Source organism: Chlamydotis macqueenii, chromosome 1 (assembly GCF_036417535.1).
Source record: "Chlamydotis macqueenii isolate bChlMac1 chromosome 1, bChlMac1.mat, whole genome shotgun sequence".
NCBI classification, from domain to species: domain Eukaryota; kingdom Metazoa; phylum Chordata; class Aves; order Otidiformes; family Otididae; genus Chlamydotis; species Chlamydotis macqueenii.
The window spans coordinates 135412197-135422693 of NC_141556.1; the positions used below are offsets into that span (position 1 = coordinate 135412197).

A 10497-nucleotide genomic window follows, 5' to 3' on the forward strand; every position below is an offset into this window, starting at 1 on the left:
ATAAAACACATTAGAGATGAAGTACCACTCACAGCAAAAGGAATGTAGTGAGACTGAAATTTAATATCTAGCATTGTTAAGAAACTGACTTCTAGTGAAACAAAAATGGAATGCTGATTTCATAAAAATATACACATATAAAAGTATCTTTGTGTCTGAATTCCAGAACAGTTTCTCCAAAGTAGTGCTTCTAGAACTTTCAAGTTTTAATTATATTCAAAGTATTTATCATTTGAATAAAGTTGGCAAATTACATTCTTATATTAATGTTTTTACTTGCCACCTTCCTAAACAGGAAGTATCACTAATTCAATAATGGGTCGCTCATGAATGGGATTTCTTTCTTTTACTCCTCCCAAGAAAGCAGCAGAATATGACAATTTTAATATCAGAGTGGAACCCATTTGTTATTTTCTCTACTACACCTTCTCCAACCTTTTATAAAGCAAGCTAGTCAAAAGTAATTTGGCCAAAAAAAAAAAAAAAAGTCAAGTCAACAACAAGATGAACTGGGTTTCGGCTTCCGATGAAGGTTTACTGTATCTGTCTGAATAAAGTGATCTGATCTATCTTCAGAGGCTAGAACTCTTCTAACAGCTTCTTCAAAGGCTGCTGCAACATTAGTGGCATCTTTTGCACTGGTTTCAAAATAAGGATGGTTGCCATTATTCCTGCACCAGTCTTGCGCTTCTTCTGTAGACACTTGCCTTTCATCAATATCAACTTTGTTACCCAGTATCACAAATGGAAAACTTTCAGGCTCCTTGACATCTGCATAATAAATGAATTCTTTCTTCCAGTTGCTTAAATTCTGGAAGCTTTGAGAGTCATCCACACTGAAGGTCAGCAGGCAACAGTCAGAACCTCTATAGAAGGGAGTCCGCAAGCTCCTAAAACGTTCCTGACCTGCTGTGTCCCATATCTGCATTGTAACAAAGTGTCCATCAACTTCCAACTCTTTATTTAAGAATTCCACACCTATTGTATGAAACAGCTGTGCATCAAACTTGTTGGTGACGTATCTGTTCATAAGGGAACTCTTCCCAACTCCACCATCTCCAAGCAGTATTACTTTAAGGAGCGATGATTTTGCTGCCATTGTTATGGGAATAGATCTTCCTGGTTTCCTAGACCTGTAAAGATTAAGAAAATAATTTAAAAGAGTTCTGAGCACTAAATTTTACACATAAGTATCTAGAAAGTGTTGAAGTCCACCAACATCAAGTTTCATGTACAAAAGCAAGAGGATTATGCTAAATAGGTGAAGTGTAGATACTCACAGTAAGAACACCCACTCAAGAATATCAGGTGTTTAAGAAATGTCTCTTCCACAGACTGCAGTCTGTATGGCAGACTATGCAGTACACTGCCTGAATTACTGGTCTGTCACTTGACACACTTAAAACCCCCAAACCCTCCAACATTTGTACAGAAGGGGTATCACATCACATTCAATGAGTGCAATGATTCATTTATGTTCCCTGAAAAAGAGCCATGGAAGAAAGTGGACTGAGAGAATTTTACAAAGCGCGCCTCTTGGACTAGTCACTTCTGTGCCGTTATCTCATTAGCAAAGTTCTTTTTTTAACATGCAAGTGAAGAGGAAGCTTTAGGAATAAAGCAGGACACTACCAATTACATTGGAATTACTCCTGCACTTCACTCAAAATTGCAACCAGACAAGGAACTTTAAATCAACTCACAGGGAATATAGTTATCTATAGAAGAAATGCAAATGCTGTAATTTTATTTTAGAAGTCAGCTGACTAGGTATTGGTACACAAACATTCAGTATATTACAGTTTACTCCTTGCAGAACAGCCATGATGAATGTGATACTATTACAACTGTTACAAAAGCAAATTCACTGTTGCTAATTCCCATGGTACTCAAGATGCCAAATACCAAAGCCAGGCCTACACTGCCAGTTCAGTCAGCAGATGTCAACTTCCTATGGTAAAATTGTCAAAAAAAGCCTGGAAGTGCTAGTGAATAGTCTGGCTGCCAGCACAGGGAGGGTGAATTAGTGGCAGCAATGAAGCTTTTTTACTGTCAGATTTTAGTGTTAAAGGATTTTTTTTTTAATAAAAAGTAGTTACCTCATTAGTGTTTTGTGCCAGCCCAAGGTTTGCCCTCATTAGTGTAATCTAGTACTGTAAAAAGTGTTTTAAATTGCTTGGGGGTAAAGTTTCGTTTTAAAGAGCCCAAATCTAAGTTTCTGTATGAGGAAAACTGCTATTGCTCTACCTACCCGTTACTAAAAGAGCTCCAAGTTGAAAACAGGGTCTATTTAAACTGGAAACGAGTCATAAGTTGCCTAGTTCATCTTCTCTGAAGGAAGGAATGCAGTCTTGCTAGTTGTAATTAGCATTACTGGCATATACATCACCCACAGAGTATCGTTATGGAATTAATAGCTGATACAAGCTGGTGTGAGAGTCATATGACTCCGTGCTGCCTCTAGAACCAAGGCCTACATTAGAAGTGAGACATTTCAGGAATTTTTTGTGTCTTTAACTTTCCGTCTTTGAATGAAGCCCCAACACAAAGAAATTTCAAAATACAAGAAACAGTGGCTGCTTCCATTAAAATTTGTTCAGAGCAAGCGATTTTATTAATTCATACTGTGTAACTAAAAACAATGTTTATAAATCCTTAATATTTCTACAGGTTTGTATCACAACAATGTTAAAACTGCTTAAGAGCTGCAAGTGGATTGTTCGTTTACCTTTCACAGAGCTATGGGATAATTGCTACGGCTCAGGATACGAACACATGTTTTGATACATGTGAAAAGCCTTCTTAGAGTCACCAGCCTACCTGCACATGAGTTCCAGGTTCACGCTGAAATATTTGAAATGATCCAGTGTCTTCATTTGTCTCCCTAATTCCTACTGTTGGTTAACAAATAAATTATTCGAGCTATGCCATTAGATAGTAGCATCTTCTTAATAAATAATGCATTCGTGAGAGCAAAGGGTACTGAATGTTTCCCTGTTCTTCCACTTCAGTGTAGGAACAACTTAGAATTTTTTTTTCTGTCCTACTGAAATAAAAGTTCCCTAGAAGACAATGTGAATAAAAAACTGACTTACATTGTTCTGACTGGTACTATACACTTGTTTCTTTAGCTTCTACAGTGTAAAGAACTGCACTTAAATAATGAAATTCTTCATGAAGTCTCATTTTAAACAAAATACAAGCAAGGAAACTCTGTTAACAGTATATAGCTAGTACTTTTGGGCATCCAGAACCTGAGAAGTTAATTTGCACAATTGCAACTACATGGAGTATTACAGTGAGGTGTAGGAGACTGATGATCATAAAAATACTTTAACTAGGCAGACAATTATAGATCAGCCACAAACCATTAAAAGTGTCTTGTCAACTAGAACCAAAATGGTCTTTCTACACAAAGGCTACAGAAACAGTCTTCCCAGGACTGATAAGCAATATCTCAATGTGATGTTGCAGGCAACATCACTTTTCAGAACATTCAGCTTCCACAGCAGGAACTGTCAGGCTTAGCTAGCAGTTAATGTTTTTGTAAAGTTTTAAATCCAAAATAAATGGGCTATATGTTCAGTCATTTAAGTACGTACATACAAGCTGGATGTGAAGCAGCAAAGAAGTGTGTTCCAAGGCATTACGAAGCACTTTTGTTTGGAAGCAAAGACTTTATACTATTACAGTGTTTTTTACTATACACAGGGCTCATCTGCAGCCTCAACAATTACGAGATTTAGCCTATCTGCAGAATCAAGACGGTAGTTTTCAGCACAGCAGGCTGCTGCATTTTTTCCACTTACACATCTTTAAATAAGTTAAGATTTTTAAAGAACTCCGTTTTTGTAATATTTTCTTTCTAAGTTATGAAGCCTTAATACTCCACCAAATAACAACAAAATCCTTAAGATGCCTGGAGAATGAATGTTTTTTTTTCCTCCTATTACACACTTTGAACTTATCTGTATAATGGGCTTTTTGACAATGTTTTTGGAAGGAACAGTCAACATCTACATCTGATACTGTATTTCTGAAGATTTATTAATAGTTCAGTTTAAGTTTTGTTTTGTTTTCAGATGCTGAATGATGACTTAATTTCTAGTGTGCATCTGATTGTTTTAACCAACATCAGGAACTGCAAGACACCACAGAATTACAAGTAACTGTTTGTTCCAGTTGTTTCTTACATTATACTAATTGTGCAGCACAGTAAGAGCAGTCTCAGGCTAGTACACAGAGGAGTCTAAAGAGAAGATTTTTCCCTCATGTTCCTCTATCATTTCAATAGTCAAAGAACCTCAGAGCACATAAAAAGCAGCTGTACTGTGACCTATTTTGATAGCCATCTCTGAATTTCCTCCAACTTATAAGGACTCAAGCTTTTAGACCACTGACTTCAATACTCCTGTTAAAAGCATGGAATGGTTTCTACAAAGTGCCATTTCTAACATGATCATACACCATAACACAAATAGTAATTTAACTGTCACCTCACAGAATCTTCCTTTTAACAGTGAACTGAATTAGAAGTCAAACATTTCCATTAGCAGTTCAAACATTTGCTTGCAAGACTAAAAACAACATGCTAAGCAACTTCAAAAAAATCAGTTTGCATTAAAAAAAAAAACAAAACCCCTTTGATTCCCAGTCCCTCAAAACTTAGAGAAACACCATAGTCTTGTCCAATCTATCCATCTAGATTTTCTTAATTCCATGACTGTCAGCTTCATCGCTGCCTATTTTGAGTGCAATTGCCTCTTTTAACACTTAGGTCCTGAGTCAGGACTCAAAAGAAAGCTAAATTCTTGGTCTAGAAAACCATAGCAGGAACACACAAACTTAGTCCAGGAATTTGTTTTCTTTTACTATCAAAATAATTTAATAGATTAAGGAGGAGGTGCTTATACCAGAGTACTAAAGGCTGAAGACAGGTGCTGAACTCAAACTTTGTCTATGGAAAAAAACAGTGTTCGTCAACACGGTAATTGTCTTTTACAATTTTATCTATGATGTCAGCAAGCTACAACCCCACCCACTTAAGCTATAAACCAAACTGAGTCAATTGGACCAATTTATAATATCAGTGTGGTAAAAGTGAAACAACAGGTAGAGCAGCACACCATTAAGGAAAAAAACAAAACCAAACCACAACCAAAGCAATAAAAACTCCCACATAGCAAATGCAATCTCATTTCTACCCCTGCTCCCTTTTTTAATAAGACAACAAGAACTGGATCCATTGCAATAGCACCACTGAAATACCTCTGTATTCCTGAAGAAACAGATGTAAAGGACACTCCAAATTTCCAGACTATTGTTTCTCCACTTGTATCTACTTTCTACTTGGAAACAGGAAAGAAAATTTATTTCATTCACCATTTTCAGCCAGTGGTCACTGATGAACCACCTGCTATATGAAATCAAGACTAAACCCAAAGGTTTCCTTGAAGGTATATGATACACTGTTCTTTAACTAAAATTGTTAAAGAGCACACATTTGACTTCAAGAAGGAAAAAAAATCCAAGGTAAGGCAGATTCAAGTTTGTTCCAACTAAGCACATTTATTTACAGCCTAATACACTTTCAGCCAAGACTTCTTTAAAAAGGGGCCAACTTTAACAAAGATTTAAGAAAAAACACTCTCTCAAGGTTTCTGACAAGCAGAATCAGCAGCTCCGTGACTAGCATAACAATTACACTGACCATGTTCCATAACTTCCTATCTATTCTCAAATTTACATATATACAACACATCTATTTCTGCTCTGACGCTTATTCACAATTTTCTTTGCTAAGCCATCTTATTTTGGTAAACCACAGGTATCACACATTAATAGTTTCAAAAAGCACATGAACTGTTCAAGTATTTTGTCTGACAAAACCACTTGCCTTTCAGTAACTTCATAATGTAAATTTACTCAGTTTATTTTTCCTTTACACTAACAAAGCATTTGACAATATTTACCAGACTAGCATAAAAAATTTGCTTCCTGTTGTTTGTTAGTTGCAGTGGCTCATGAATAAAGTGAGATAAACTGCATCTCTGTAAAATGTCTTTTTAAAAGTCACAAGAACTATAAGAGTTGCAGCAGAAAGGGCTGAACTATGTAAAAGTAGTTTTCAACACTTAGACTTCACTTTTTGTGTTTTTACATCTCTCAGCCCTCAGTCACCTACAGCAGATTTGCAAGTTTCCAGAAATGAGAAAAGGACAGAAGCAAATTTTCTCCCTTTTCTCGTCTGAACCAGTTCTTGTATTCAGAAGGTACTGGTTCACACCTTGGCCAATTAACTGGTACAATAATGTTTCTTTTAGCGCTTAAGAGGCCACAAGCCTGTTTGACCTTGAAAGATTTTGCCCTCAACTCCAAAGGAAACACACAGATACGAAGTCAAGATGCCACACACTTCGTACTTTTAAATGCACTGCAAGCTTGGACCTTAGTCAGCCTCTGAACTGACCCTCCCATCCCCGGGGTACAGACATAAGAGCTGTGGATCAGGAACACCCCTCTACTGACAGCCACTTGTCAGCTGCCGAGTCCTCCGAAGCCTGGCAGCCCTTCAATCATATTGCTTGACCTACTGAGATCCTAATCATCTTGCAAGTCTTCCTTCATTTATCTATGATTTCACCACCACACTGTGAAGGTAATGTCTGTTTTCTGTTGGATAGATCTGTAATAATTTGATGACAGGTTATCTGAACATTGGCTCTAGTTGTAAGCAGCCTAGACATGCTTTATCTAACACCGGAATATTGCTACAGTTTGTTAATAATTATTTGTAATAAGAACACCACCCAAACTGAACTCACAAAGAGCTGGTGCCACTCATTTGTATACCAAAAAGTTGTATTTTGAGATTTATTTACAAGGTTATTTTTAACTCCTACGTAGTTCAGGACTCTAGTTCAAACAGTTGCCTGGCATGACTCAGGACTATAAAAGCAGCAGCAGCCAAGGGAAGGAATCCTTAAGTCTGCACAACACCTGGATCAGGAAATCCAGTACCTACTGCCAGAATCACTTAATTTATGCTAACTTATAGCCAACCACAAACTCAATCAGCAAAACTTGTCAGTAGAAATACCTACATTTATACCTCTGCTAGTTTAATCTTGCAGAGACCCGGCCTGCACTTTCCATCTTGTTCCCCACATTCAAGTAGAATGAGTAAACTATTACTTATTCCAATTTAATAACAGTTGACATTTCTCAGCAGCTCACAGGTGAGCATCTCCCAACTTAAATATTCTATTACTTTCAGCCAACTTCAAAACACCCTTAGGTCCGACATTTCTAACAATGCAAGAATTAACTGACATTTTCCTTGCAACCTACTTCTGTTACTGCTTCCACTCTTTCAATAACTTATCAAGCAATTATTTCTACTCACATGTGCTCCTCTTTCTCCCTTGGATTAGCTTCCCTTTTCCTCCAGGGACTTGTAGCAATAGCCTCTATTGGTCAGGCTACATTGTGCATTCATATTCTTCCCAATATAACTATGCAAGCAAAGCCCATCCCTAAGGGATTAAGTGGGTTACACTGTACCAGGCCAACATACCGTCTACACTTCAGAGAATGAAAACAAAACCAAAACACCAAGGATAATGAATGTTATTAAAAAAAAATACCTTAAAGGAATTATTACAAGCCTTTTTGCTGGGAAGTTTTTATTCATTGTGAAACATTTCTGTAAAATTCCAAACCTAAGGAGTTGAAAGATCAGTGTTTCATGTTTTATTACAAAATTGACAGAAAATAAAATACAGCTTGAAGTCTAAATTCTTCATTTGACTCCTTGCAGTTTTTTTTCCACATATTTTCAGTTTAAGGAAACCAATGGGTTGTTTGAGCACTCAAAAGCAAAGCAAGGGCTGCTACAGCCTTTTTTTCCCTATTACACAGTCTCTATTTTTAACTTAATAGAAAAGGATTTATTAAAATTAAAGCAACAAACAGAGCTCCATACAACCTGGAAGAAGACAGAGAAAAATAACAATTCATTACAAATTCCATGTTGAGCCTGAAGCACTGATCTAGTACCATGCTTTGGTTAGGTTTCTCTACAAATGAAAGTGGCAGGAAAAGAAGTTTTGGCTTTACTTTGGGTATGTCTGAAAAATAGCTCTCCCTCCAATCTGACATTACAGCTTGTTACCTTATAAGCTACTAAAAAGTGGCAAAAAAATCCTCCCCAAAACCTAGCCACACACAATCAGCCTTGCCCTAAATAAAGCAAGCACTGACAACTTCAGTGTTGTACAACACTTAAAAAGTAAAGACAAATAAAAACCACATGCTTATTTAGTAGCGTCGTAAATTATTGTGGACAAGAAGGAAGGAAAACAACATGCAGGGCAGCAGACTACATGACAGCTATCTGCAGACAACCGTTTTAATTAAAAAAAAAAAAAAAAATTTAGCCAAGGAGTTCCCTACTTGCCTAGTCCACCCAAGTGAGTAAAATTAAGTGCTCTCCATGTACCTACTTCTATGTAACCTTGCTAGAAAGGCCACTAATAGAGGTTTTTAAAACTCGTCTCTTCTTGCACTGTTTTGTTATTCGCTCAATTATTTTGCACAAGTTACACTTAACATGGAATACTCACACTGAAACTGCTCCTTAACCACTCAGCGATAAGCGATTCAACAACCTTAACCTAATCCCTTTGGTTCTCCAGCCACCACCACATCTAAGTTTGTACAGCCATCTGCCACCATTAGAAAAGCAACCGGCCGTTACAGAGAAGAGCTAAATCAAGTCACCGGTTCAAAAAAGAAGAACTGAAAACTACATTGCTCGGGGTTCCCTTGGGAACACAGAAGCCTTTCTTCAGCAGACAGCAACCGGGAAAGGTCACAAAGGGACCTTTTTCTTTTTTTCCTTTTAGGTTTGAAAGGTGCCGAGGGGACAGGTAGGAAACCGAGTTTCACCCAAACAGACCAGAGATGCTTATCAGTGTTGATGAAGCACCGTGGAGCCGGGGAGGGACCAAGCTCCGGTTGGGGATGGCCTGGCAGGAGCCGCTCCCCAGAGCAGCCACCGCCTGCCCCGCAGTCACGGGATCCCCGATCACGCCACGCTTCCCCGCCGCCCGCACCGGCTCTGAAGAGCGCCCGGGGCCCTCTCCCCCCCGCGGCGGGGGTGGGGGGCGTGGGCCGGCCGGGGCTCCCCTCCTGCTCCCCGCAAGGTCGCAGCCGGCAGTCACCCCGCAAGGACCAGGCAGCAGCAAACCGGGGAGCCGGCAGGCTCGGACAGCGGCGGAGAGGGGAACGGAGCCAATAAGCGCAGAGCCAAGAGGAAGAAAAATAAAGAAACCCCGGCCAGCTCCAGACCGCTTCCCTCCCCACTTCCAACGGCTGCCGGGGCTGCAGCACAGCCCCGGGAGCAGCGACCCCCTCATCCCCGCAACGGCGGGCGCGGAGAGAGCCTCCGGCGCTGGCCGCCCGCCTCGGGCCAGCGGGCACTGCTCGGCCCGAGCCTGCCGTGGAGAAGGGAAGGAGACGCGGGGAGGAGAAGCGATACCTGCCCGCGGGGAGGAGGCTACCGCCGGTCCCGAGCCCGGGCTGCGCCACCACCCGAAACCGCCACTGCCGTCAGGCTCTGGGGAAGGAAGAAACAACATGGCGGCGCGGGGAGGGGGCGGGGCCTGAGCGTATCACGTGAGGCGAGCCCCGGGTCCCGGACCCGCCCCCAGGGGAGGGGCGAGGGAGCGGCTCGCCCCACCCACCCAGCGAGGCCCCGCCCCCCGCCGTGGATGCGGGTGGCAGCGGGGGCGGGGAATGGCGGGGGGAGGGGTGTTTGCTCAACCGCGGACCTGCGAAAAAGTTTGGGACTCGGACGGTAATGGGGACGGCTCTGCTCAGAGCAAGCACATGGCAGTGAAGTGTAGGGCCGTGCCTCTCACTGGTCACTGGCGCATGAGATTTAAAAGAAGGACCTGGCTCCACCGCAACAGGCCAACCAAATCTGGGCTGTATCAAGAGGAGCTTGGCCAGCAGGTTGAGGGAGGGGCTTGTTCCCCTCTGCTCTCATGAGACCCCACCTGGAGTACTGCATCCAGCTCTGGAGCCCCCAACACAAGAAGGACATGGACCAGTTGGAGAAGGTCCAGAGGAGGGCCACGAAGATGATGAGAGGGCTGGAGCACCTCTGCTGTGAGAACAGGCTGAGAGAGTTGGGGCTGTTCAGCCTGGAGAAGAGGAGGCTCCGGGGAGACCTGATAGCGGCCTTTCAGTACCTCAAGGGGGCCTACAAGAAAGATGGGGAGAGGCTGTTCAGTAGGGCCTTTTGTGATAGGACAAGGGGTAACGGTTTTAAAACAGAAGGAGGTAGATTCAGGTTGGATATAAGGAAAAATATTTTTACACTGAGGATGGTGGAACTCTGGAACAGGTTGCCCAGAGAGGTGGTGGATGCCCCGTCCCTGGAAATGTTCAAGGCCAGCTTGGACGGGGCTCTGAGCAACCTGATCTGGTTGG

At 41.3% G+C, this 10497-nt stretch overlaps 1 protein-coding gene across 3 annotated transcripts; it reads right to left on the bottom strand.

The window, feature by feature from the left end:
- Positions 1-43: 43 nt before the first annotated feature.
- Positions 44-9658, bottom strand: RAB9A (RAB9A, member RAS oncogene family). 3 transcript variants are annotated; one of them, XM_086767959.1, is made up of 2 exons: positions 9542-9658; positions 44-1133 (listed from the first exon to the last, which is right to left on the bottom strand). In XM_086767959.1, exon 2 carries the CDS (start codon positions 1097-1099, stop codon positions 494-496), a length of 606 nt encoding a protein of 201 aa, XP_086624085.1. In that variant the 5' UTR covers positions 1100-1133; positions 9542-9658; the 3' UTR covers positions 44-493. The 3 variants fall into 3 exon arrangements, 2 of the variants coding, with proteins under 2 accessions (XP_086624085.1, XP_086624075.1); XM_086767949.1 differs by lacking the exon at positions 9542-9658 and adding an exon at positions 2821-3254; XR_015261215.1 differs by lacking the exon at positions 44-1133 and adding an exon at positions 7652-7987.
- Positions 9659-10497: the final 839 nt, after the last annotated feature.

Bases quoted from the DNA above. Each gene is read 5' to 3' on its own strand.
- RAB9A (XM_086767949.1), bottom strand. From the start codon at position 2,876: ATGAAGACACTGGATCATTTCAAATATTTCAGCGTGAACCTGGAACTC. The intron at 1,134-2,820 runs GTAGGCTGGTGA...TAATCTTTACAG, and splicing joins AACCTGGAACTCATGTGCAG to GTCTAGGAAACCAGGAAGAT.